Raw genomic sequence first — 25,411 nt, 5'->3', positions numbered from 1 at the left:
ATACCGGTTTGGGCATGCAGCGGCCGCTGACGTCGTCGTACGGCACTGGACGTCCCGGTTTTATTGGGTTCAGCGGCCCGTCAGCGGCGGCGGCGCGGAGAGGCGCGGGTGCGGAGCATAGAGTACATGGCAGAGCCTATAGTATATGGGGAATCATTACAAGGTTATCATGGGACAACATATTAGTGCAGAGGCACGGGGCGGGGAGGGTATGACGGATGTGGGGCTGCGAGGCGGGCTGCGAGGCGGGCTGCTCGAATGGGCAGTGACATGCACGACTGGCAGAGGTGGCGGCACCGGCGGCACCGGCCGCACCTAAAACGCCACGCCGACCTCGTGCGCGCGCGCGTCCTCGCGGCCCACAATGAACGCCTGCGAGCCAGCGACAATCGACGCCGTCAACAGGTCGTCGTCCGAGCTAAAGTCGGATACGAGGGACAGCGAGCGGCTCGAGATGGACGACGAGAGCGAGTGGCGGGTCGGGCCGCCCGTGGCCGAAAACGACGACGACGAGTACGAGCCAGACGAGTACGACCCCGTGCTCGCGCGCGACGACGTGCTGCTGAAGCTCGCGCCAGAGTGGTGAGTGTACAGCCGCGGCGTGCCGTACAGCGCCAGGCGGTGCGGGTGCGCCGCGGCGGCCGACATGCGGTGGATGCGGCGCGGGGGCAGCGGCGCGTCGGCTAGCTCCTCGTCGTCCTTGTCGAACGCGCGCTCGGTCGGGCTGAAGGGCGACGCGAGCACCGAGCCGGCCGTGCCGATGTCGAGGCCGAGCCCGAGGCCGTTGGCCGCCGGCTCGGAGAAGTCGACGGGAAGCTCGGACAGGTCCTTGGCGACCGCCTTGGGCGTGGTCGGGCACTCGGCCGCCTCGCTCAGCCCGCGGAGCCCGAGCGGGTCCTCGGTCGAGAGCGAGCGGAGCATGCTGCCGAGCGCCTCGTCGGCGTCGGGCGACGACGCGATCGACGCGAGCGAGTGCGACGTCGGCATCGAGTGGCCCGACATGGACGACGGCATGCTGTCGTGCGAGATGAGCGAGGGGAGGGAAGGGTACGAGTTGAACGGGGGCGAGGGGGGCAGCGGGTGCGACGGCGCAGTGTAGGCGACGAACGCGGCGGGCGAGCACGCGGGGTTGACGCGGCGCATGCCGGCGGGCGTGGCGGGGGCGGTTGAGGCCGCGGGCGCGAGCGGCACGCTCCGTGATGGGGGCGTGGTTGGCGCCGTGGCCGTCTCCGGGCGGGGCGACGACACGGCGGTCGACACGCGCGCGGCGTTCTGCGCGGCCGCGGACTGGGCGGCAGCGACGAGGTCGAGGTCGAGCGGGGGCAGGTCGCACGCGAGGCTCGCGAGCTCGGCCAGCGAGCGCGAGATGGACTTGCCGTCGTCGTGGGCCTGGTACAACGACACGTGCTTGCGCGCCGGCGACTTGGGCGGGAGGGGAGGGACGGCGGGCTCGTCGTCTGCGCTGGCCACGACCGCAGCGTCGTGCGAGTCGGCGCTGTTCTCGGCCGTGCACACGCCGTGGCTGTCGCTCGAAGACTCGACCGCGTCGTCAAGCTCGGCCTCGGCGCCATCCAGCTCGGCCTCGGCGTCATCCAGCTCGGCCTCGTCGACCTCGTCCAGCGGCCTCAGCGCCAGCGTGATCGGGCTGCCGTACGACAGGTCGATCGACTCGTCGAGGCGCGGCGACGCGCTCGGCGGCCACTGGAGGTCGAAGGCCTCGGCGACGTCCTCGAACGTGATGAGGCGCTGGACCGGCGTCGTCGCCTCGTCCTCCTCGTCCTCTTCCGGCATCTCGTGGAGCACGCTGCTCGTCGACGGCCGGCCGAGTGGTGTTCTCCGGCCGCTGTCGTCGCCGTCGAGCTCGACGTCCTTCTGCGGCGTGGCCGGAATCACGTTGAACATCGGGATGTCCTCGTCCGACTCGGACAGCGGCAGGCGCTGCGGCGTGCTGGGCCGGATCGACGGCGGCGAGTCGTGCAGCGGCGACCCTGTGATCGTCGCCATCGACTGGGGCGAGCCAGCGTGTTCGCTCGGCTCGGCGATCGGCTCGAGCGTGCTGCTCGACGACGAGGTCGAGAATGCCTGTCCCAGCCCGTGCGACACCGACGACGAGGGCGACAGAATCGACGAGCGGGTCGAGTACGACGCGATACTCGCGCGGGTGCGGTGGCTGCTCGACGCGACGGGGCGCGACGACTTGCGGCGCTGAACCCCGCCGTTGTTGCCCAGCACGCTGGCGGCGCGGCGCGGCGGCTGCGGCGTGGACACGACCGACGCGCGGTTGTTGTACGTGTACGCGCTCGCCGACGAGCCGGGGCGCGAGCTGCGGCGGCTCGACGTGCGCTGGGGCTTGGGGGTCGACACCGACGTCGACGCCGAAGGCGCCGGCGACGCCGGCGAGTAGCTGCCCATGGGCGAGATGGGCGACGTAGCGTGCACGGACGGCGTGGCGGGGTGCACGCGCGGCGACGCCACGCGCTTCTGCTCCGGGTAGAGCGGGGGCACGGGCACGCGGGGCGACGAGTGGCGCGCCGACGCGGGGCTGCGGGGCGCGAGGCTGGGCGGCGTGCTGCTGCTGCCGCTGGGGCTGCCGCTGCTGCTGGCGCCGGGCGACGTGCCGTAGATGGCTGCGGGGGTGGTGTAGGCGCGGGCGGCGAACCGGCCGTCGGGGAAGCGGAGCGGCGGCGTCACGGGGCTGGGGGAGGGGTCTGTCGGGCGGCGGAGGATGGGCTTTGGCTGGGCGCCGGGGCTGAGGTCGCCGCGCTGCTCGCGTCCGCGGCGCTCGCTCGTCTTCTCGTACGCCGGCGCGGCGGGCTCCTTCTTCTTCCAGAACATGAAGCCGTCGATCGGGGACGTGCCCGTTGTGGCTGTGGGCGAGGTGGCGGGGTCCGTGGGGAGGGGGAGGGGGAGCGCGTCCGTGTCGATTGCGACGGATTTGCGCAGACGCGACTTAGAGGCCTTGTGCTGGAGCGTCTTGAGCATGGTGTGGGGTGGGGTGGTGTGGGGTGGACAACAACAACAACGAGGTGTGCTTGTGCTACTTGCTGCGTGCTCGGCGGTACTGGCTCGCTACTGCTCGCCGCTGCCTTGTCCTTGTCGCCGCCGGTCGGGAGGGGAAAAATGCGGGGAGTGCGTCTCAGAGATGACCGTGACGCGTGACGGCAGATGCTTTTGGCAGTTTGCCGTGTGTGATGTGCGCGGGGGTGCCTCGGCGGGGGGGGGCGGGGGGTGACTCTAGCTGGGTAGGTGATGGCAGTCGCGATGCTACAAAGTTGTGGGTGGGAGAGGTAGATGTCGAGATGAGTTGGTTACGTTAAGAAAGAGAATGTCGGAGCAGCGTGCTGTCGAGTCTGGTACTGTCGCCTGTCGCAAAAGCAGCCAGACGCGTCGTCGGGCGGGACAGCGACTCGCAGTGGGGTTTGCTGGAATTGCTCTTTTCGGACGAAAGCAAGGCGCGTAGGGGGCACCCCCAACCGTATTACGGCGCGGCCCTGCGACTGGTGCTGGCCTGCGAGGGGTGGGGTGGCCAGGGCAGTCGCCAAGCCGCCCTAAACTCTGCCTCCTGCCTCCTCGCCTAGCAGGTCGACATTGCAGCGACGACTGGCCCTACCCCCCAGCCCAGCCCACCTTCTGCGCCGCCGCCACCAAATGAAAAAGGGCAGGCCTGCTGCGAATAGCTAGCGCAGCGCAGCGCGGGCGGCAGAGAGAACAGGGAGCCGCAGCGACGACGACGTCAATGGCATTCATGCAGAATACCTAGGTGGGCGATGAATACATTCGTCTGGGTCGATGCCTCCGTCGTCTCGTTGGGTTTGACGACGCGTCGAGCCAGGCACCCCCGCCTGTCACCGTCGCCGTGCCGTCGACTGCCGCCCGCCCGCGCGCGGCTCCACCCAAACCAGCGTCGCACACCCCGACGCGCTACCCCACAGGTGCGTTTCAACCGTCCTCCTCTGCCGCGCGCTAGCCCCGATCCCACTCTTTCCGGCGGCGCGCGGGGTGGGCAGCTGCTCTGCTCCACCCACCCACCCCCGATGCAGACCCCCCGAGTACCGCGTCCTGCCTACACCCGCGCCGTACCTCGCTGCCCAGGCGACGGCGGGCGTCAGCGGCGCATGCATTGGCCCGTCGTCGCGTCGTGGCCGACACGGCGACTGGGGGCCAGGCCTCAGGCTGGACCTCGACGCGGACGCGTCTGCGTCTGCGTCATGAAGGCAAGGCCGGCAAGGCCAGATCGCCCACGCCCACGCCCACGTCGCCGCACGCGTCGGCGCCTGGAACCGTGGCGCAGACGCGTGCCGCCGGCCACTATACTACCCCGCACGCCCATCCATTCCGCGCCGTACATGGTCTAGGCCAGACACCGGACGCGTCGTTCCCAGAGCCAGCCAGAGGCCGACCACGCGTCGACGCCGCCGCCGCCGCCGCCGGCGCCACTGGGCCAGTCGCCGCTGGAACAGAGGTGCCGCCGCAGGGCGCTGGGCGGCCGCTGGAATGGGGAGAGATTGATGCCGCAGGGCGGCCGGTGACTGCCTGCCTCCCCGCACCCAGCCAAGACCTTGGCGCGTGTCGCATACCTGCCTCGTATCTGGATCGAGGCGCGCAATTTGACGCGAGATGCCTCCGTATATATCTGTGACACAGGCCCGATTGACGACTCTCCTGCGCCAGCGTTGGTGTACGCAGCAGTGGCCGCCGTTACAATACAGTCTTAGCCTTATCGCTGCGTCAGACCATTATGGATCGTATTCAACCCCTCGTATTCAGCGTGTTACACCCCACCCTTTTGTCTGCTGGTGTTGACTCGCTCTCTCCGCTCACTGCACCCCGCTCCGCTCCCACACTCTCTACACCGCTCGCTCCGCTCGCTGCACCCCGCTCCCCCATTCGCTCGCTTCGCTTCGCTCGCTCGCTCGCTCGCTCCACCCCATACATGCACGCTATTACACCTGATCCAATGTTGCACCGACCCGGCCACGATCCGCATTATTGGGTGCCGGGTCGACCAATCGAAGTCTATGTGGCGGCGGCGTGGGCTCGCGCGCCGTTGCTCGTTGCCATGCCGCCGAGGCACTTGTCGTCGCGAGGGGCATGTGAGCGTGCTAGAGCTAGGCGCCAGCTGCAGAGCCCGCTAGCCCCGCTGGCCACCGCGCGTCGCTCCGCTCTCCACTCACGCCCTCGCTACGCTCGGGCTGCGCTACAGCTTGTCCTTCTTGCGCGGCTTCTGCCGCCCCTCGCGCTTGGCCACCGCCCGTGCCAGCTTCAACCCACATGCGTTGCACAGATCCTTGACCCCGTTCTCTCCTTTGCGCCACTCTGGGCTCTCGCGCGTCCCGCACCCGCGGCACTTGTCGACATCGCCAGGCGGCCGGACCAGCGGCCGTGTCGACCCAGATGTGCGCGGCGGCGGCGTGTTTTCTGCCCCCATATGCGCGTTGTGGTACGACGAGTCGTGCGGATAGCCCGAGTGCGGCGGCGGCCCCTGGGCGTACTGCTGGTGCTGGGGATATCCGTCGGCCGGGTAACCGACCTGCGCGGGTTGCTGCTGCGGCTGTGGTGCGGCTGCAGGCGCCGTGCTGTACCCATGGTCGTAGTCACCCTGGCGCCACTCTGGCGTGTGCGACTGCACTTGGGCCGTAGGCTGGGGCGTCGGGGATCCCCATTGCTGCTGTTGCTCTCCGGCCGGAGTTGGCGCGACGCCCAGAGGGATCGACTTTGTCGTCTGGAAGCAGGCGAAAACGACCGATCCGTAGGGGATGAACACGGACGAGACGAATCTCTGCAGTCCCTCGGTCCGGATCTCGTGCTCGGCGCCAAAGCGGGTGGTGCAGTTTGTGCGCACCTCGCCCGGCTTTGCGGCCAGTTGATTGGGGTCCATGTCGACGCCCCGCATGAGATCGGCATACTCGTCGGCATCATAAAGGCCGTCAAACTGCGCCTGCGAGTTTGGTGGCCGTGGGGGCGGCCATGTGAAGAGGAGCGTGTTTGGGTGTGTGGGGTGTGAGGGCGACGAGTGAAGCTGGAACACGCGTGATGGCGGCTGGCGGGTGCGTTGGGGCGGGGTGATGTGGGAGGCGATGCTCTGCTGGAGCGACTGGACTTGCTGCGGGGGTGAGCCATGTCCTTTGGGGCTGGCACGGCCCTACTCACCGGTTCGGGCATGTTGTCCGTGCCGCAGTAGTTTGACCAGCCGAGATGGCGGCGGTGTGGGTTGTTGTTGGTCGCGGGGTCCATGTCCTTGATGGCATGGAAGAAGGCGAGGAGGAGGCCGTCGGCGACCTGGGCGTGTTAGCGGTGTCGACGGGGTGCGAGCGAGCAAGCGATCGCCTAGCAGCGACTCGGCGTCGCCTCGGCGACTTGGCGGCGCGGATCATGACCTCGCTCGCCAGGAGCGCCCGCCCGCGCGAGTGCGAGCCATCGTAATCTCGCTCGGGGCCGCCCTAGCTCGCCACTACTCACCCAGTTGAGCACGAGGTCGAGGATCAACCACTCGTCGTCCTCGGACACGCCGGCGAGCTCGGCCGGGATGGGGTTCTCGCCCGCGCTCGCGCCGAGGATGGTGCGGATGTGCGACAGGCGCGCAAAGCGCATCCTGCGGCGTCAGCGCTGGCTCGGTGGGTCCTAGGCAGCACTCACCTCGTGACGCTGCCCTGCAGGTCGTCCGAGCTGATCGCCGAGGCGAGGTCGTTGCGGGCTTCTGGGGGGGTGTGAGCGGCGGTCTCGAGCACGCTGCGGCGCTCGGCACTCACGCTCGCGCTCCCCCGGGTGGATAAACTCAATGACGCCGCGCTGCAGCATGCTCATCTTCTGCGCGGCGAGGTGCGTGGCGAGCACGGGGTCCATGTAGACAAACTTGAGCTCGAGTTTGGGGTTGCCGTGCGTGTCGTTGTGGTAGGTTGGGGCGAGGAGGGCCCAGTAGCATCTGACGCCGCCGAGGGGCTGGCCGAGGCGAAGCCGAGGCCGGAGGGGGGGGGGGGAGGTCGAGGCGGCGGGCGGGTGGGGAAGACGGCAGCGGCAGCAGCGGCGACGACGACGGACGCATCTTTGTCAGCATGCGCACCCCCCCACACCGCACCCATACTCACCGGCACGCCGGCCGACATGATGCGGCGTATCGGGCCTGTTGTGGATGCTGCTGGCTGCTGCTGGCCGGGTGGGCGGGTGTGTGTGCGACACGAGAGCAGTGACGCGCTGTTGATGTTGGTGCCGGTGTGATCGAGCGGCCGGGTGTGATCGAGGCGTGTGATCGAGATTCCTTGTGGGGGGGGAGGGGTGGGGTCGTTCGTCGATGTTGGGTTTTTTCAACGGCGACGACGCGACGATCCACAATCACGGCGTCTTGGACGATCTGATACGCGCGAGGCCCGGCGTGGAGGCTGCAGACGGCGGCGAGGGGCAGCAGCGAGCGAGACGCACCAAGACGCAGCGACACACACCAAGACCAACAGTGCAGATGCAAAAGCCGCACACTGTCACCGCCCGCCGCCGAGCCCGAGCCGCCGCCACCGCCGCCGCCAACAGCGACCGACGACTGACGTATGCTGCCATCCACCGCCCAACCAAATGGATACCCCGAGACTTGCCCAAAGCGGCAATTCGGGAATAGATCTGCGCGCCCGAGGTTACAAATACAGTGCATGCATGCTATTACGCTGCCGTCAGCGCCGCGGATACGGCCGCGACGAATGCAACGGCGTCGAGTGAGGCGACGGGGCCGACCGCGGCGTCGACGCGCGCGCGCTGCGCCTCGTCGAGGCCAGGAGCGCTCCACAACGCCGCGACGTACGGCGCGTCGTCGGCCGGCGCGAGCTCGAGCGTGAGCATGGGCGACTCGGGCTCGGCAAGCGAGTAGGGAAGCGAAACGCGCAGCGCGCGCTGGCTCAGCGTCGCCGTGACGCCCAGAGACGTCGGCGCCGCGTCGAGGTCGTCGAGCTCGCCGCCGTCGTCAATGTCGTCGGCCACGGCGCTGGGCGGGAACGCCGAGGCGAACAGCTCGTCGAGGACCAGCTGCGCGCGCAGCGCACGCACGAGGCGCGCAAACTCGCCCCACGACGCCGGAAGGCCCACACGCCCGACAACGTACCCCTCTGGCCCGGGGAACGCGAGGTTCCAGCGCTGCGTGAAGCCGCCTTCGGGGCGGTGCACAAACTCGGAGCTCTGGGGGAAGAGGGGGAGCGGGGCCGCGGCGCCAGACGCCTCCAATGCGAGCTGGTACAGCAGCCCCTCGGCCTTGATGGACCCGTTCCACGCGCTCGCGTCGGTGTCGTCTGCGCCGGGCTGGAGCCAGGTGCGGCGGACGATGAGCCCGCGCCCGCCACCGGGGGCTGGGGTTGGTGCGTCGTCGACGACTTCGAGCAGCCACGCGCCGGCGCACATGGTGTCGGGGGCGGGGGCGGGGCCAGCGGACGTGTCCGCAGCCGTGCCCGAGCCATTGGCAGTATCCGCCGCTGCGGCCGCCCCGTTCGTAGTGTCCACCGCCGCGGCCACCTCGGCGCCGTCCACGGCCATCGCGTCGTCGGCCGCAGCCGCAGCCGCCGGCGCCGCGTCCGCAGCCACCGGCACCGCGTCCACAGCCATCCCCTCGTCCGCCCACGGCGGGGGCACGTGCTCGCCCTTGGCGACGGGGCGTATCCTCAGCTTGGGGTTGTGCCTCCCGGCGGCAAGGATACGGAAGGAGGGGAACATCGTCCCGCTGGCCTCGTGGAGCGCGCCCTCAGCGCCGAGGCGGGCGACCCCAGCCGCGAGCGCCTCGAGGTCGGCAAACAGGTCGGGGCTGGTCGCGTCGCCCGCGGCCGCGAGGTCGTCCAGCGCCTTGAGCTCGGCCAACGCGCCCTCGAGCGCGGCGCACGCGCCCTCCAGCGCTTGCCCCTCGTGCGCGTTCCACGCCGTGAGGTGCGCGTCCAGCGCCGCGCGGAGCACCCGCGCAACGTGCTCGCTCTTCCCGTCCGCGCCTGACGGCGTTACATGGTTCGCGCTCAGCTTGGCCAGGCGCACCTTGCCGCGCTCTGACGGGGGCGGCGGGGCCGACGGCGCCGGCGTCGCCTCGACCGCCGTCATTGCCAGGCCCTGCCCCAACCCCGGCGTAGCCGCGGCGCTGGGCGGCTCGGTCCCCCCCTCGTCCTCGTCCTCGCCGGCGTCGGCCTCGAGGTCGATGTCGACGACGAAGCGCTCGCCCGCGAGCGTGAGGCTCGTCTTGAGCAGCCCGAACTGGCTGTCCTCCGCGAAGACTTGGAGCCCGAGCCGCCTCCCGAGGGCGGGGAGGAGGTCGGCGGGCGGGAGGGGCGCGAGGGCCGCGAGCGGGCGCATCGCGGGGGGGAGCGAGAGCAGCGTGCTGCCCAGCGGGAGGAGCGCAGATTCGTGGGTTATGCTGTCATGTCAGTGCTGGCCAGCAGGGGCAACGCACACCTCGCGCATGGCGCGCGCGGCGCGCACCCGTTCCTTGTCGTCCCGGCCGCGCGCGAGCACGCCCCGCGCGCCCTCAACCGCCTCCTTGACCCGCCGGAGCGCGGCAGCCTGCTCCTCCGCGCCGGGGAGCGACGCCCGCGCCTTGCCCTTCCAGGCCGCGCGGGGCGCCGGCGCGTACGGGTGCAGGTACGGCAGCGTGGGGGATGGGTGCGCCGCGACGTGCGCGCGCAGGAGTGTGTGCAGTGTTATGAGCACGGTTTCGGCTGGCACCGGTGTGGGCGCCGGCGCCGCCGTCGAGGCTGAGGCGGAGGCCGAGGCCTCGGCTGGGTCCGCGGCCATGGTGGATGGTTGTTGTAAGTTGTCGAGGCAGCTGGCGACACAAAGACGCCGAAGGCAACCCCGACCGACTCTGTTGTCTCCTTGTCCGGCTTGTAATCTGATCCCGTCGTGGCACCTCCACCCAGTCCCCCCCTACCCCTCTCGCTCAAAAGAAACAAGCTGCAATCACTAGAGATACAAGTTACTTATGTACTGCTATACGCACACTGCCTACGACCTCCCTCCCTCCTCACTCTATTATGCCACGCCACGCCTACACCTACGCCATCTCCGTGATCGTGCCAGCGGCCACTGGTAGCGGGCGCTTGCCGTCCTCAATGTCATCCACAGCGTCAATCGACCGCTTCCGTCCGTGCAAGCCGAACGCGCCGTCGGGGAACACAACCGAGGCGCCAAAGCCAGGCGTTCCAGGGCCCAGGCCGACACTAATCTGCCCAATGTCGGGCATCGCGCCGCCGTTCTGAATCCAAGACTGGAGAACCAATGCGTACTGGTCATCCGACAGACCCGTGCCAGCCAGAGGGTTTGAGCCGAGGTTCTCAATGTCCTGGGTGCCGTCCTGCCACTGGGCAGCGCCAGCCGCGACGGCGTCGGCAATGCCCTGGTCGGATAGCGGCGGCACACCAAACCGTGGAACCTCGGTGCTGAGCTGGATTGCCTTGAGGTGGAAAAGATGCTTGTCCAAGATACCAAAGAGACCGAGCTTGGTGAAAGGTTTCGCGAGCACATCGTTCATGCCCGACTTGAGGTACGAGTCGACGTCCTCTGTGGCGTATGTCAGCGGCTGCAACCACACAGCCACACCCCCCACTTACTCGTCTGGACGTTGGACGTCATGGAAATAATAGGCGTGTATGTGTCAAACTGGCGGATAAGGGACGTGGCCTTGCGGCCGTCCATGTTGGGACCGAAGAAGATGTCCATGAGCACGAGGTCGTACTTTGTCTTGTTCATCAACTCGACACCCTGCTGGGCGTTCTCGACAGTCTCGACAACGCATCCAAACTTCTCGAGGAACTTGGACGACAGCTGGCGGTAGACGACGTCGTCTTCGACGACCAAGATCTTGGGCGCCTGAGACCATGAAGGTTTGATGGTCGTACCGCTGTTGTTGCGACGCGTGACCCCACGGGTGCCGTTGGTAGTCGCCTGCTGCGTGCCGTTGGCACCGGCGCCATTGGCATTCCCGTTGGCATCAGAATCCCCATTGGCAGCGGCGGCAATCACAGTAGCCGTTACTCCGACGGTGGCTCCTGCCGTGCCAGCCGGAGCAGTCGCGTCAGAGTCGTCATTGATCATGCCCGACTGTTGGGGCTGTCCGCCGCCACCGGGGACAAACGAATCGACCATTAGCCGAAGTGACGCGCCTCCCTCCCCAGGCTTGCGGTTGTAGACCGATCCGTTGGGGGAAGTGTCCACGTTCCACTGCCCGTTGCCGCCGTCCGCAAACGACGGCGTCATGGACAGTGGTTCGCCGTTGAAGAGTGTCTGGCTCTGTGACGGCAGCTCGATGACGTCGTCACCGCCGTCCAAAGTGTTGCGTCGCTGTTGTGGGCCAAGAGCGGCAGCGGCAGCGGCGGCATTGGCCCCGTGGGTCGGTGCTACGTGCACTCGCGAAGGGCTAGTTGTACTCCCTTGGCCGTTGCCCTTGAGCGGGGTGTCAGGCTCACGCGTTACGTGGGCCGGCACAGACCGAAGGCCTGGAACCGGCACCCGACCACCTACTGGAAATGGGACTCCAAAATCCAAAGGTGGCGGAGGTGGCGGCGGCAATCCCCCCGCAAACGGAGGGGCACCAAAGGCGGGGGGCGCTGTGTTTATCGGAAACGCAGGATGCGGATGTGTAAGCACTGGCGAGCCAGTGACCTGCTCATGCAGCTGCAGCAAGCGCTGAATTCTTGCAGACGACTGGGGGTTGGCCGAGGGTGATGACGACGCCTCCTCTGATAACGCATGTCAGTATTGGGATCGCGTACACCCAGGCTGCGCACGCCGGCGCGCAAAACAATGCGTATGCCACCAATTTCGCCTACTCACCTTTGTCGGCTGCAGCGAGGTGCACGAGTACCTCGCGCAGGACTGTCATCATGCCGACAGTCTGGTGCCGGGATTCGCGCAGTTGCTCGGTTGTCTTGAATAACATGTCCTCGAGACCGACGATGCGGCTCTCCATCTCGGCGACGCGGCCAGCCTCCTGGTGCGACAGGTGCGGTCCGCCGGGGGATGATGGGTCCGAGTTTTCAGTCGTCTTCTTGGGGACGACGGCCTTGCGCTTGATGCTATCCAAGTCGGCCTTGCCGCCAGCCTGGAAGCTGGGATGCTGGAACTCCCACACATTCTCCTTGATCTGGCCGGTTTCTTCATCGACGTGCTTGATCTGGCGGCGTTAGGCGGCCGATCCGTTGCTGAATTCACTCACCTTTGAGAATCCATACTTGTTGAGCTGGCGCACAAACGAAGAGAAGTTTGAATGTCTGAATGTCTGCGGACTGGGCACAATGTCAGATCGACAGAACTTCCCAGATGCCAGGCGCCACTCACAGAACCTTGGTGGTGAACTCGTTCATGTCCCAGACGACAAAGCTGGTGCCGCCACGGCCCCAGCCGACGCTGCCTCGTTCGCCCTTGGAGCGGGGGGCACCTGCGGGCTTGCCACGGCCGTACGTCTCTGATTCGTCCTCGAGCATCTTGTACAGTTTCTTGATAAACTCGGAGGGCCCAGGCTGCTGGCCGCTGCCGCCCTGCTGGCCGCTCGCGCCGCCCGAGCCGGCCGTGCCACCATCCGTGCTCGAAGCGCCAGGCGCCCCCGCCTTGGCGTCATAACCAGCTCCCATGGACATTGAGGGCGCTCCACCCGAACCACCGACGGATACGCGGCGGCCCTGTTCGTCTTCGAGCTTCTTGCCTCCCTGTTGACCTGGGTATTCAGAGGCCCAACCGCCCCCGCCGCTTGGGACACGAGAGCCCGCATCGACAGAGCGGGGCATGGTATAAGTCGAGTACTGGTCGCGGCTGGACCCAGCAAGGGCATTGTAGCCGCTGTCGGGTGGGTAGCCTTGGGGCGGAGGGAGACCGCCAGAGGGGGCGCGTCCGTAGGCCGAGTAGCCGGCGGTCGCTACTGGGTAGCCCGGGGGAGGCTGCATGGGTACTTGTCCTGGCACGCCGCCAGAGGGGTAGCCTTGAGTTGCAAAGTAGATTGGCGGCAAGGGCGCTGCGGAGGACGGAACGCGAGACATTGGGAGTGAGGGAAACGCAGAGTGATTGGGAGCGTAACGGCGACGGCTCTCGGAGGCGGCGGGCTGCTTGTGCTGCTGCTACTGCTGCTGCTGCTGCGGGAAGGCGGCGGGCGGCGGAAGCGGCGGCGGCGGCGGGCGGCGGCGGCGGGCGGCGGCGGCGATGGAGCCTGACTGTCTTTCGAGTTACGGGAACGATGAGAGCCTTCGCAAAGGGCGGTGGAGTAGCGGTAACTCGAGTGTGGGAGAAGTGGAAAAGGGGATAGGAGGGTGCTTGAAAAAATAGAGGTGCGTCGAGGAGAAGAGCAGAGGATGAAGAGCTCTGGGCGACGACGGATGTCGGGTGGGGAGATGCGCAGCCGATAGTGATGTTGCCACGGGTATGATGCGTATAGGGATTCCCGGCGGCGAGCGTCGACGTCTTCGGTTAGAGAATGGGCGACAAGACGGCACGGGAGGATGCGCAAGAGGGTGTTGTGGTTGCGTCGGCCCGAGGGGAGGTTGCGTATATCGTCTCGTCTCGAGTGTGTGCGATGGGAGATGTGCGATGGGCGATGGAGCGGAGCTGGAGCGAAGCGCAAGAGCTGCGTGGAGTGTGTGGTGGGGGATGTGCCTCGCGATTGGCAAGAGGCCTTTTGAGAATGAGCCGGGGGGGGTTAAGGGACGAGGTGTGGGGGGAGGAGGAGGGGGAAGGTGTATGTAGTGATGAGTAGAGTGATGGCGATGAGGTGAGATGTGATGGTCGCTAGCTAGCTACCTAGCACCCAGTGAGTTTGCCGCAGGACCCACTTGTGTGCCGGTTTGAGGGCGTTTGCACACACACACTCAAAAGCAAGCATGATGATGTAGACAAGGTCCCCCCCTCGTCCCTCGCCTTGCGCCTTCCCTCTCGCCGCCGACGCCTTGCCTCCGCCGCTGCACAGTGCTGCGCCGCCGCCGCCGCCCCCCTCGCCCGCCGTGCCGCCGCCACTGACCCGCGTGATGAAGCAGGTTGCAGGGGCCGTGCATGCGACACCAATAAGACTGAGCTGCTGCTGCAACAAGAGCGCGAGATGCTGCCTGCTCCCGGAGTAGTAGCACCCCTCCCCTCCTTCCCTCTCCCTTGCCCCTTGCCACCGGTCAATTCCTTGTGCGGCCAAATCCCCCGAGCGAGCGAGCCAGTGTCAGTGTCATGGGTTGTGTCAAATGGGTGACATCTCTAGACTATACATGCTTGCTCTGCTGCCCTGCGTCCTTTGTGTCCTATTGTCCTGTCCGGTGCCCGTCCTCGTGCCCGTCCTGCTCCTTGCTCCTGCTTGCGCAGCAGTGTCACAAGCTAACCCTAGTGCAGTCTGCCCCGTCTGCCGCCTCTGCCGCCTCCGCCGCCAATGACCCAATCCCTCTCCGCCGCACTTGTGCGAGCAGGGCGAAACACGACAGACTTTCCTTGACGAGGCACAGCCTTCCTTTGGCAATTTAATCCACCATAGGTTTTTGTTTCGCTGCTGCGCGTCACTCGGCGCTGCCCGACCACACCTTCCTTCCTTCCTCCGTCCGCCGCCTCTGCTCGGCCGCCTAACACGCCAACGGAACCCACTTCACCTCACCTACAACGTCATTCCGATTCATTCCCCCTTACACTCCAGCAACCTCCACCTCACCCACCCACCCACACCAACACAATGCCTTCCCCCGTGGTCATCCTCACCGGCGCCAGTCGCGGACTCGGTCTCGCCATTGCACGTTCCCTCCTCTCTGTGCACGGCGCCCGTGTCGCAACCCTCCAGCGCACACTGACCCCGGAGCTCGAGGCGCTCTCGTCAGAGTTTGGCGCAGACCGCATCGTAAACGTCACGGGCAGCGTCGCAAAGCCAGAGGACAACGTAAAGGTCGTCGACGCTGCCGTGGCCAAGTGGGGCCAGCTGGACAGCGTGGTGCTCAACGCCGGCACGCTCGACCCGCTCGGTGCGCAATGGTACAGGCACACGCGCTGACCACCTCCCTCGCAGGTAAACTCGCCGACGTGCCCCTCGACTCGCTCGTCCCCGCGCTCGAGACCAACCTCCTGTCCGCGCTCTACCTCCTCCAGCCTGCGCTCCCGCACCTCCGCAAGACGGCGAGCACGGCCGCGCCTTCGCGTGTCATCTTTGTGTCGTCGGGCGCGGCGGTCGGCGGGTACCAGGCGTGGGGAATGTACTCGCTCGCCAAGGCCGGCCTGAACAGCTTTGCACGCACGCTGGCGTCCGAGGAGCGCGACGCGGGTGTTGCCTTCCTTTCTGTCCGCCCCGGCGTAATTGATGTGAGTGGGGCGTTGCGTTGCGTGCTCGAGACGCGTGCGGCGTGCACGCGCCGCGTTGATGCTTAATTTCGGTTGGCTGACGCGCGCACAGACCGATGTGAGTGGCAGCGGTGGCAGTGGGCCAGGCCATGCCGGCCATGGTCGAGGCCACACGCGACCGGCGCATTGTTGGGTGCGCCGGCGCGCCGGCGCGTGCGGATCTGACACGAGGCCATCTGACCCACCCGGCCAATGCTCGACACTGACCGCCCAGATGCAAGCCCACATCCGCGCTGTCGGCCCCGGCGCCATGGCGCCCGGCGATATGACAAAGTTCAACTCGCTGCATACGGACGGCAAGCTGCTGCGGCCCGAGCAGCCAGGCTCGGTGATTGCCGGCGCCGCGGTTGGCGTGGGGCTGGAGTTGACGGGCGAGTTTATCAACTGGGAGGATGAGCGGTTGGCGGCGTGGCGCGAGAAGGCGTCGGCGTAGACACCGGCGGCGCGAGGCGGCCACGGTGACCTCCACCAAAGGAAGCATACATAGAGGCGATGCACAGTGCATCGTAGCGGCTGCATGCACGCCGAGCAGCGAGCGGGGACATGGCCGCACAAGGCGAGCTGACTCAGGCCCGGAGCCCCGCACTCGCTTTCCCCAGTCCGCTCGGATCGACTCATGAAACAAACTTGGCGGCGAGGCCCGGATCAGTCATGAGCTCGGGTGTGCTTTTCCGGGCTTGCTCAACCGCTCTCCCCCCCCACCCGCCCAGCATGCGCGCCGACGCCGAGAAGGCCGCGCTGGCCGCCGCCGACGTCGACGTCGATGTGGACCGCCCCTCGCCCGCGAGCAGCGAGAAGGCGCCGAAAATCATGCGCGACGACCACGACCCGCTCGACCCGTCCGAGCTGGTCGAGTACGACATCCCGCCTGAGGAGACGCGCGCGCTGCTGCGCACGCTCGACTGGCACATTGCCCCGGTGTGCATGGTGCTGTATCTGATTGCGTTCCTCGACCGCGCCAACATCGGTGGGTAGGCGCCGAGCAGGCCGTCGGCACCGCTACTTGTCGCTGACCGGTGCTAGGCAACGCAGCAGTCGGCGGCATGGTCAAGGACCTGCACTTCCCTCCCAACGGGCTGTCGGTCGCCACGTCCATCTTTTTCGTCACCTACGTCGTGTTCGAGATCCCGGCCACCATGCTGCTCCGCACCCTCCGACCCAGCCGCATGATCCCCGCCTGCGTGATCATCTGGGGCGCCGTGGTGCTCGGAAACGGCTTTGCGAAAAACTACGCGACGGTCATCGCGTGCCGCCTCCTCCTGGGCATCTGTGAGGCCGGGCTGTTCCCCAGCCTCGTGCTGTACATGACGAGCTTTTACCAGCGCGACGAGCTCGCCCTGCGCACGTGCTACCTCTTTGTAGCCGCCTGCGGGTCTGGCATCATCGGGGGCTTGATCGTGGGTACCGCCTCCTTGCGTCCCCTCCCTCCGCATGCTCACCGCCCAGGCAACCGGCTTCCTCAAGATGGACGGCCTGGCCGGCCTCGCAGGCTGGCAGTGGCTCTACGCCATCGAGGGCGCGCTCACCATCCTCATCGGCATCGGGTCCGCGTTCGTCATCGCCGACCGGCACGAGTCAGCGTCCTACCTCACCGAGCGGCAGCACTTCCTCATGCGCGTGCGTGCGGCCAAGTCGGCCGCATATACCCGCGACGACGGGTTCGCCTGGGCCGAGTTCAGGAAGCACGTCGCGGACCCGATGATTTATCTGTCGGGGTTCGTGCTCCTGTGCATGGACGTGTGCATGTACGGGTTTGTGAGTAGGCCGAGCGGCCGAGCGCAGCGAGGCCGCGAGGCGGAGCCACGGGTGAAGGCGACGACGACGTGACTGCCTTTGTGGCGCCACGCCCGCGTCACATTCCTCCCCACGCCCGCCCCCCCCCCCCCTCCCCCGCCCCCGCTAACCCACCCAGTCCACCTTCCTCGTCGTCATCATCAACGGGCTGGGCTTCACCCCCATCGTGTCGCAAGCCCTCACAGCCCCCGTCTACTTCTGGGGCGCGGCCGTCTACCTCGTCGGCGCGATAATCAGCGACCGCTACAGCGTGCGGTACAAGATCATCATCCCGTGCGGGCTGGTCACGGCCGCCGGGTACGCCATCCTCGTGTCCAACCCGCGCAGCGTCGCCGTGCGCCTCTTCGCGACCTTCCTCTGCGCGCACCTGTACATCTGCGTCGGGCTGCACGTCACCTGGCTCGGGCAGAACATGGCCGGCTATCGCAAGCGCAGCTTTGCGATCGGCACCCAGCTCACCATGGGGAATATTGGCGGCATCATCGCCGGCCAGATCTACCGCACGCCCGATAAGCCGGTCTACCGCCTCGGCCATGGCGCGAGCTTGGCCTTCTGGGTCGTCGCGCTCGCCTTCGCCACCCTCGAGTGGTGGGTCTGGCGCGGGAGGAATATCAAGCGCGACGCCATGACCCCCGAGGAGAGGGCCGCGGATGAGAGCGAGGGCGACCACGCCGCCGACTTTAGATACGTCCTGTAGAGTGGCAATCTTATAATATGCACTTGTGCCTCGTATATGTACAACACATGCTACTCGCTCACCGCTTCCGCTTCTTCGGCGCCGGCGCTGGTACCCGCGCTGCCGGCGCCCCCGCCCCCAGCCCCAGCCCCGGCACCCGCTCCGAGCTCTGCGCGCCGCCCGGCCGGCAGTTCTCGCACAGCCACGCGCCCTGCGGCGCAGCCTTGAGGCCTAAGCAGCCCAGATGGAACCACTCGTACGGGCAGTCTTCGTTCTGCCGTCAGCTCACGCCGCCCCCGCGCTACTCACATCACACCCCACCATCTCGCCGTACGACACCTGGTTGCAGTAGCAGTATCTCGGCTCGTTGGGGTCCGCGTCGATGCCCGGCGGGACGTCGGGCGCGTCGGGCGCCGCGAGCGCAGGTGCCACGCTCCCGCTCTTGCGTTTCTTCTTGCCGCGCTTGTTCTTGTCCGGCGCGGCCTCGGGCGGCACCGACGCCGCCGACTCCCCCTCCGGCGTGACGCCGATGCCGAGCAGGCTCGACTCGTGCGCCGACAGCGCCGAGTCCAGCGCGCGGATGTGCCGGTCAATCTGGGGTCAGCGGCGCCAAAGGCCCACCACGTACCGCATTGTACGCGCCGATCGCAATCGCCACCTTCTCCTCCCGGTTGCGCACGAGGTCGCCGACGAGCTGCGCAATGTCCATGAGGGGGACACGCGCCGGCGGCTTGGTCTCGCCCCGATCGTCGGTCGCCTCGCGATCGACCAGCGCCAGCTCGGCCGCGTCCTCGACCGCGTGGACCTCGGCCGCGTCGCTGTCGACGTGGGTGCTGTCGTCGGCGGCGTGGGCGGGGGTCGCGGTGGACTGGGCGGGCGTTGCGGCAGACGTGGGTGTTTCTGTCGGCACAGCGGGTGCTGTTGTTGTTGCTGGTGCTAGTGCTGGTGCTGATACTGGCTCAGTGACCTCTGGCTCTGGCTGAGCGGGAGCGTCTTGCGTTTCTGCCTCTTCGCCGCCTGCTTTGGCTTCCGGCACCTCGGCTGCTGGTTCTGCTGGCTCCTCTGCTGGTTCTCCTCGCTTTTCTGCTGGTTCTGCTGGTTCTGCTGGCTCAGATGGCGGCTCTAGTGACGGGTGCGTATTCGTATCCGCGGCCTCGCCAACATCGGCACTCGTCTCGGCGGCGTCGGCACTCGCATCCGCCACCTTCTCCTCCACCGGCTTGACCCCCTCCCCCTCCGTCTCCTTCTGCGCTGGCACAGGCGCACTTGCGGCCACACCTGCAGCTGGGGCACGCGCCACGGCAAGCCGGTAGGCAATGTACCCGCGTATCTTGCTTTGCAGCATCTCCTGCTGTGCTGTTCCCGTCAGCCTCTCCGCCTTCCCCACCTCCACCCACCCAGGCTCTCCTCGTCCAGCTCGCGCAGCAGCCTCGAGTTGCGGTGCAGCTCGAGCGGCAGCTGCTCGATCATCTCGTAGTGGTCGGCCGCGAAATCCGCCCACGCCTCGGCGCGCGCGTCGGCGTCCATCTCGGGCTTGGTGTCGTCGTCGCCGACTTCGACTTCGTGGGCGTGGGCGTGGGCACGCGTCGCGCGTTTCGGCGGGCTCGGCTCACGCGGCGCAGGGCGCAGGCGCCGCCGCGGGCTCGGTGCTCGTCTCGACATGTTGGGTCTGCCCCCTGCTCCTTGTGCTGAGGAGAGGGAGGCGATGCGGGAGGCTGAGGCAGGCGGGTGATAAATGTCAACAAAGTGCTCTTTCAGCATCGCGTCGATGATGTCGTGAGCGCGACGGGGTGGTCTGGATTCCCGCGTGCCCGTCGCGTGGGTTTGCTCCCGCTATACAATGACGTGTAAAGACTCTTCTGTGATTGCTGCCCACATTCCAGGAGGGGCAACCCGGCGCGTCGTGGGCCTCGCGCGTCTGGTCCAACCTTGTTGCCTTGTTCCATGGTGCCTTGTATACTAGCCGCCGCGGTGTTTGGTTGCGTTTCGCGCCGTGAGACAGTCAAGAGCCGCATCAACAACAACAACAACAACACGGCGCAGCAGCGGTGGCAGGGGACCGAGGATGAGCACCGCCTGGGGAGCGTAGGATGTGCTGCGTCGGGGGACGGGTCACTGGAACCAGCGCTAGACCGCCAGGCCACAAGTGGTAACCGCGATTTAGTCTGTCGACAGTCGGCGTGGGTTAACGTGGGTTGGGCACCGTGGGCCACTAGGAAGTGAATGGGGCCGTCGGAGGGGGGAGGGGAGGGGGGAACGGGGGTGCAGCAACAAGGCGGCGGCTGCCTGCCTCTTGTGGTCACCAAACACGGCGGCGCGGTGCCAGCCAGGGTTGGAGTGCCTTGGTCGTGGCGCGCGCCCGGCGGCCGCGTCGTGCCGCCTGCCGCCGTCGGCCGTCGTGCCCTGCGCTGGTTACGCGTCACCCCCCGAATCGTCTTCCCGTTGGATCCGCTGCTTCCCCTTGTTTGGCCCGTCTGACTCTGCTCGCCGGTAAGGATCATGCTCGGGTTTTTAGGGGGACCGGGGTGGACGAGGGAGGCCGAGGGGACGAGGGGGGTTGGGGGGACCGTAGTGGGACGAGGTGCAAGGGGTAGGGGGAGACGAGCGAGCGAGTGCCTGCCTGGCCTGCGAGTAGGACCACGGACAACACCATGCTGTAGCAACACCCGCCGTCGCCACTGCGTGCCCCGTGTCGCCCATCGGCAAACCAACTCGTTGTCGTCGTCTCCTCGTTCAACTCTAACCTCCTCCTCATCCTTTGTTCTCTACCATCCCCACACCCCCGGCCGGCCCGGCATCTCTTGCTCTCTCCCAGTCACTCCTTCTACAACCTCTATTGTGCTCGCTTTTCTCGTGGCCGGCCACCATCCGACCGACGAACTACGCTATCACGCCTACGACACTGTAACACAACACCCCTCGAGCGCGTCCTGTCCATAATCGCTCGCAGCTCGCTCAACCCGTTGTCTCCCTAGTGCCATCTCATCTCTCCCTCTCGCTCTCGACATCAACCTCGTTCGACTTCTTGCATCCTTCGCATCTCTCGGACCTTGTTGTTGCCTGCTTGCCTCTTACCCTACTCGACGTCGACTCGCGCGACACCTCCTAGTTGATCAACACGGTGTCCCCCGACCTGTGCTGATCCTTGTCCATCGCCTCCTCTCCCAACATGCGTCTTGCTCCTGTTCTCCTTGCCTTGTCGGCCGTCGGCCCCGCAATCGCGCGCCCCGCCGCCGACAAGAGACAACTCTTCTCCATCTCCATCCCCGGCATCGGCAACCCCTTTGCCACCACCACGGTGAGTCGAGTCGTGTGGCCGAGTTGCCCGTTTTGGCCATGGTTTCAGTCAACTAACAAAGCCTCTTTAGCCTCCAGTCGTCACGACGACTCCGCCCGTGAGGCCCACTACGACACCGCCGGTAGTTTCGACCACCGCGCCTGCTTCGTCGACGACGTCGCACACGTCGAGCAGCGAGGCGCCGTCGTCGTCGACTGCGTCGTCGTCAAGTGTCGCTCCGTCGTCCTCGACCACCACGACCACCAGCTCGGAGGCTCCCTCGTCGACCACCGCTTCCTCGAGCACGACCACCCAGTCGTCCTCTTCGTCCGAGGCCTCCTCGTCCGAGACGACGAGCACACCGCCCACCGAGGTGACGGTTACGAAAGACCGCCCGATCGAGTCGTCGCACTCGGCCAGCGCTGCCCCGTCCAACGCCAAGAAGGACACTCTGTCAACCGGCGCGATTGCCGGTATTGCCGTCGGCGGTGGTCTCGCCCTCCTGGCCATCATCGCCGCTATCATCCTCTTTGCCCGTCGCCGCCGCCACGAGGACGACGACGCGATCCGCTGGCCCGAGCTCAACCGCCACGGCGACTCGTCGACCATGGCGGCGCTTCCTGCTCACCGTACCGGCCACCACGGCATTGACACTGGACCCGCTGACCGCCGCATGTCGCTTGGCTCGGACCTCGAGGGCCCTGCGTACTTGCAGGATGACAACCCGTCGGTATCGGCTCTGAACGGCTCGTCGTTTGGCTCGCCCGCCGGTCTTCACGACTACAACGAGAAGGCTGCGTACTTTGACCCCGGTGCGACCACGAGCCACCACAGCGATGTCTACAGCCCTGCGCCGGTCAACCTCACCCCGGGTGAGGTCTACCACCCGGGCCACCCGGGCTCGTACGGCTCGCACGACGACTACACGTCGTACCCGCCCGCTGTCAGGCCGCAGCCGAGCCCCGTGCACGGCGTGACCGAGTACGACTGGGAGCAGTCGCAGGCTCAGGACCCGTATGGCGGGTACGTTGGCGCGACGCGCCAGGAGTCTCCTCCTTACCCGAACCGTTACTGAGCGCTCGCTGGTCGAGGCGTGTTAACCGTCGTTCGTTGCCGTAACGTGATGAATGGTGTTTAATACTGGGGGGGGGGGCATCTTGGCAGGCTCGATTTGGATGCGGCTAGTGCGTGCCACTGTGGACGCGACTTGGCCGTGAGCGTGACGTGGCGCGGGAGCAAACATATCAGGCGGCTTGCATCACTGTTGTTGAAGTCGAGTTCGAGGACGAGTTGCAGTTGCAACCAACCGTCACTCCACTCCACATCACAATGGCGCCCAAGAAGTCAAAGAAGCCAGCAAAGGAGCCACAAGAGGGCGAGGAGGGCTGGGTTCCGCCGCTCCCGTCCGAGCCTGCGCCGCTGCCCGCGGAGCAGCCACCACTGCCGACCGAGCAGCCGCCATTGCCCTCGCAGCCGCCATTACCCACCGCCGAGCCCGTGACCGAGCTGGGCGGGGACGAGGACGAGGACGAGGGCGAGGGCGACGACGACGACGAGGAGGAGGAGAGCGAGAAGCCCGCCGACAAGGGCAAGGGCAAGGCGGACGCGAGCGCGTGGCAGGCCGTGTGGTCTCCCGAGCGGAATGGTGAGCCCTGGCGCGGTGCAGCTAACCCCAGCCTACTACTTCTGGAACACTTCAAGCGACGAAGTGACGTGGGAGAACCCCCTGGCCCCGGCCGACGCAGCGCCCCCGCTCCCGGCCGGGCCAGCGCCGGCCTCGGGCTCAGCGCCGCGCGTGGCGCCGACGACCGCGCCGGAGATGGACCCGGCCCTCGCGTTCCTCCTCCCGCCTGAGGCGCGTACCGCCGACGGCAGCTCCGCGCTGTTCAACGCGCGCACGGGCCGCTTCACGCCCGTCGACTACAGCTACAGCGTGGCGCATTTGGACGAGTATAACCGCGCGAAGCGGATGAGCGAGCGCTTCTTCGACGTCGAGGGCTGGGAGAAGCAGAAGGCCGCGGAGAACGCCAAGCGCAAGGCCGAGGAGGCGGCCGGTGTCGTGCGCGAGACGAAAATTACGAAGAAGGACATGGTGAGTGCGGGAGTGAGGAGGGGAGTTAGGAGGGGAGTGAGGGCTGACGTCCCTAGGACAGGTTCAGGCGCAAGAAGGCAGAACACAAGGCAAAGCGCCAGGCGTGGCTGTACGACTAGATGCATGGGCCGGCCGAGTGCTACAGGCCGTTGTCTATCAAGAAGGAGGCAGGTGTCTATGGTCGATAAATCTAGCACGAGGGTCTACGCCTCGGCGACAAAGTAGTTGTAGTTGTAGTCCTTGGGCGTGTTGGTGTAGCTGAACTGGCCGTTGGAATTGTAGCTCTTGGCGTCCTTGCCCCCGCGCACGATGCGCGCGCCGATCGCGCCCGGCGCCGACGCGATGCGGAGCTTGCTCAGCCCGGCGGGGAGGTTCCACGTCGCCGTGTTCCCGCCGGCGTTGATGACCACCGACGCGGGCGACGCAAGCGTGACCACGACGTAGAGGTTGTCGTCCGTCCAGTCCCAGTGCTGGGGGCGGGCGTTGGTCGGGTTGGTGGGCGTCGCGGCGCGCGGGTGCGGGCGCGACCAGAGCCACAGCTTGTCCTGGGGCTGGGGGTAGGCGCCGGTGCGGAACGCCTGGGCGTAGTACTTGACTAGACTGAGCAGCGCGGTATGGGGAAAGCCGGTCGTCCAGCCCCCAGAGAAGGCCACGTCCTTGCCGATCGCGCCGACGTAGTGGCTCTCGCCGTAGTCATTCCAGCTGACGAGCTGGAGCAGGTCGCACCGCCCGCGCAGGGAGAGCAGCTGCTCGAAGCGCGTCGCGAGGAGCCAGTTGTCGGAGCGGTACAGCCAGTTCTTGTTCCACCCGGGCTGCTTGGGCGGCGGGCCGTAGTACGTGAAGAAGAAGGGCGAGACGGCGGCCATGTAGGTCTTGGAGCCGAGGCTGTTGAGGTACGTGTTGTCGCTTGCCGTGGTCAGGTCGGCCCCGGTGGCGGGCCACGCGCCGTTCCAGTTGAACGCGCCGTCGAGCCACGCCCGCTTACCGATGGAGTTGGCGTCGACAAACGGGGCGGGCACGAAGAACATGTTGACCCCTGCCGCCGCTACGCGCGTCCGGAAGAAAGCCCAGCCAGCGTCGAGCGAGCCCTGCCCGAACGTGCACTGCTGCCCGGCGAACGTGGACACGAGGACCTTGCCCCCGCGCGTCGCCTGGGCCGGGCTGCGCGCGTTGGCGGCAACGTACCCCGCCAGCGTGGTGGCGTCGGCCGCGCTGGCGCACGGCAGCGCGTTCAGGTCAAGGCTGAGGAAGAGCTTGAAGCCGGCCGCGGCGGCGGCAGTGTACGCGTCCTTTGTGCGCGCGCGCTGCCAGTCCTCGGTGCCGAGGTTGAGCGCGAAGCCGTCGAGCCCGGCCGCCTTCGCCGCGTTGATGTTGGACGTCCAATCTCCACCGGTGTACGAGTATGTCTGGGGTCAGTGGTGCCGAGAGTGCCACTCACGTTGCCGACCATGAAGTGCGCGTAGACTGCCTTTGCGCCGCCCCCGCCCGCGGGGTTCGGCGCGCCGACGACGGCCGCCGCCGCGGCGTTGGACGACACGGGCGTGCTCGGCCCAGCCGTGGCGCCGGTAGCGTACACTGACAGCGCCCAGAACCCGCCACACGGCCCGTCGGCGCAGTTCACCGAGCACTTGGCCGCTGGGGCCGTGGTGGCCGGCAGCGAGCCGCCACACCAGCACTCGGAGCCGTTCTCGAGCCCCGCGTACGCCTGCCCCCGGCCCTTGCAGTCGGCGATGCAGGTCGCCACGCGGTTCGTGTTGGCGCCCCGTGTGGGGAGGACGCGGGACGCCGAGTCGGCGTAGCACCCCACCGGCTTGGGGCCGGCTGCGGACGGGTTCTCGTACACTGCGGCGTCAGCTTCGGCCAGGCTGCCACGCCAGTCTGCCACGCACGGTTCATGGCCCAGGCCCCTCCACACTTGAGCCCCGCGTTGCCCGCACACGGCGAGGTACACGCGCTCGACTTGCCCCCGAGCGCGGGGTTGAGGCTGTTGCCGCAGTGGCACTGGCGCCCGTCTGCCGTCAGCTTGGCGATGGCAGCCGACTCACACTCGACGCCGGCGTACCGGAACCCCTTGGCGGCACACGCGTTGACGCAGATGTCCGGCGTGTTGGCGTTCGAGTCGGGCAGCTGTGTGGGGAGGAGGCGCGCGGCGCCGTCCTGCACGCAGCCGCGGTTCGTCCAGGACGCTGCTGAGACGGCGCGCGCGTCGAGCCTGCTCGGCAGGGCGGCGGCCGGCACGGCGAGGAGGAGGAGGGCAGACAACATGGCGCTTTGGGGA

At 67.2% G+C, this 25,411-nt stretch overlaps 9 protein-coding genes across 9 annotated transcripts; 4 read left to right on the top strand and 5 right to left on the bottom strand.

Annotated features, from left to right (window-relative positions):
* Positions 1-315: 315 nt before the first annotated feature.
* On the bottom strand, positions 316-2,982 carry Q8F55_001115 (uncharacterized protein; the record flags this gene model as incomplete). Its single annotated transcript, XM_069349756.1, has 1 exon — positions 316-2,982. The coding sequence occupies one exon, from the start codon at positions 2,980-2,982 to the stop codon at positions 316-318; it is 2,667 nt and encodes an 888-aa protein (XP_069213300.1).
* Positions 2,983-5,197: 2,215 nt separating this feature from the next.
* Q8F55_001114 (uncharacterized protein) lies at positions 5,198-7,103 on the bottom strand (the record flags this gene model as incomplete). Its single annotated transcript, XM_069349755.1, has 6 exons — positions 5,198-6,103; positions 6,151-6,279; positions 6,460-6,592; positions 6,637-6,697; positions 6,750-6,939; positions 7,086-7,103. The coding sequence occupies 6 exons, from the start codon at positions 7,101-7,103 to the stop codon at positions 5,198-5,200; spliced, it is 1,437 nt and encodes a 478-aa protein (XP_069213299.1).
* A 544-nt stretch (positions 7,104-7,647) lies between these two features.
* On the bottom strand, positions 7,648-9,744 carry Q8F55_001113 (uncharacterized protein; the record flags this gene model as incomplete). The annotated part of the gene is made up of 2 exons (XM_069349754.1): positions 7,648-9,367; positions 9,404-9,744. The coding sequence occupies 2 exons, from the start codon at positions 9,742-9,744 to the stop codon at positions 7,648-7,650; spliced, it is 2,061 nt and encodes a 686-aa protein (XP_069213298.1).
* Positions 9,745-10,003: 259 nt separating this feature from the next.
* SKN7 (kinase-regulated stress-responsive transcription factor skn7) lies at positions 10,004-12,980 on the bottom strand (the record flags this gene model as incomplete). Its single annotated transcript, XM_069349753.1, has 6 exons — positions 10,004-10,509; positions 10,560-11,391; positions 11,470-11,687; positions 11,782-12,121; positions 12,164-12,233; positions 12,286-12,980. 6 exons carry the CDS (start codon positions 12,978-12,980, stop codon positions 10,004-10,006), a joined length of 2,661 nt encoding a protein of 886 aa, XP_069213297.1.
* A 1,658-nt stretch (positions 12,981-14,638) lies between these two features.
* Q8F55_001111 (uncharacterized protein) lies at positions 14,639-15,727 on the top strand (the record flags this gene model as incomplete). The annotated part of the gene is made up of 3 exons (XM_069349752.1): positions 14,639-14,921; positions 14,966-15,255; positions 15,509-15,727. The coding sequence occupies 3 exons, from the start codon at positions 14,639-14,641 to the stop codon at positions 15,725-15,727; spliced, it is 792 nt and encodes a 263-aa protein (XP_069213296.1).
* A 278-nt stretch (positions 15,728-16,005) lies between these two features.
* On the top strand, positions 16,006-17,785 carry Q8F55_001110 (uncharacterized protein; the record flags this gene model as incomplete). Its single annotated transcript, XM_069349751.1, has 4 exons — positions 16,006-16,261; positions 16,318-16,691; positions 16,741-17,049; positions 17,207-17,785. 4 exons carry the CDS (start codon positions 16,006-16,008, stop codon positions 17,783-17,785), a joined length of 1,518 nt encoding a protein of 505 aa, XP_069213295.1.
* A 3,148-nt stretch (positions 17,786-20,933) lies between these two features.
* Positions 20,934-22,116, top strand: Q8F55_001109 (uncharacterized protein; the record flags this gene model as incomplete). The annotated part of the gene is made up of 2 exons (XM_069349750.1): positions 20,934-21,062; positions 21,133-22,116. The coding sequence occupies 2 exons, from the start codon at positions 20,934-20,936 to the stop codon at positions 22,114-22,116; spliced, it is 1,113 nt and encodes a 370-aa protein (XP_069213294.1).
* Positions 22,117-22,370: 254 nt separating this feature from the next.
* Positions 22,371-23,252, top strand: Q8F55_001108 (uncharacterized protein; the record flags this gene model as incomplete). Its single annotated transcript, XM_069349749.1, has 3 exons — positions 22,371-22,686; positions 22,718-23,133; positions 23,190-23,252. 3 exons carry the CDS (start codon positions 22,371-22,373, stop codon positions 23,250-23,252), a joined length of 795 nt encoding a protein of 264 aa, XP_069213293.1.
* Positions 23,253-23,336: 84 nt separating this feature from the next.
* Q8F55_001107 (uncharacterized protein) lies at positions 23,337-25,398 on the bottom strand (the record flags this gene model as incomplete). The annotated part of the gene is made up of 3 exons (XM_069349748.1): positions 23,337-24,539; positions 24,572-24,975; positions 25,023-25,398. 3 exons carry the CDS (start codon positions 25,396-25,398, stop codon positions 23,337-23,339), a joined length of 1,983 nt encoding a protein of 660 aa, XP_069213292.1.
* Between the last annotated feature and the right edge of the window lie 13 nt (positions 25,399-25,411).

Source organism: Vanrija albida, assembly GCF_041260175.1.
Source record: "Vanrija albida strain AlHP1 chromosome Unknown contig_1, whole genome shotgun sequence".
NCBI lineage: Eukaryota > Fungi > Basidiomycota > Tremellomycetes > Trichosporonales > Trichosporonaceae > Vanrija > Vanrija albida.
The sequence above is the reverse complement of the archived record's forward strand: the minus strand, read 5'-3'. Positions and strand labels throughout refer to the sequence as shown.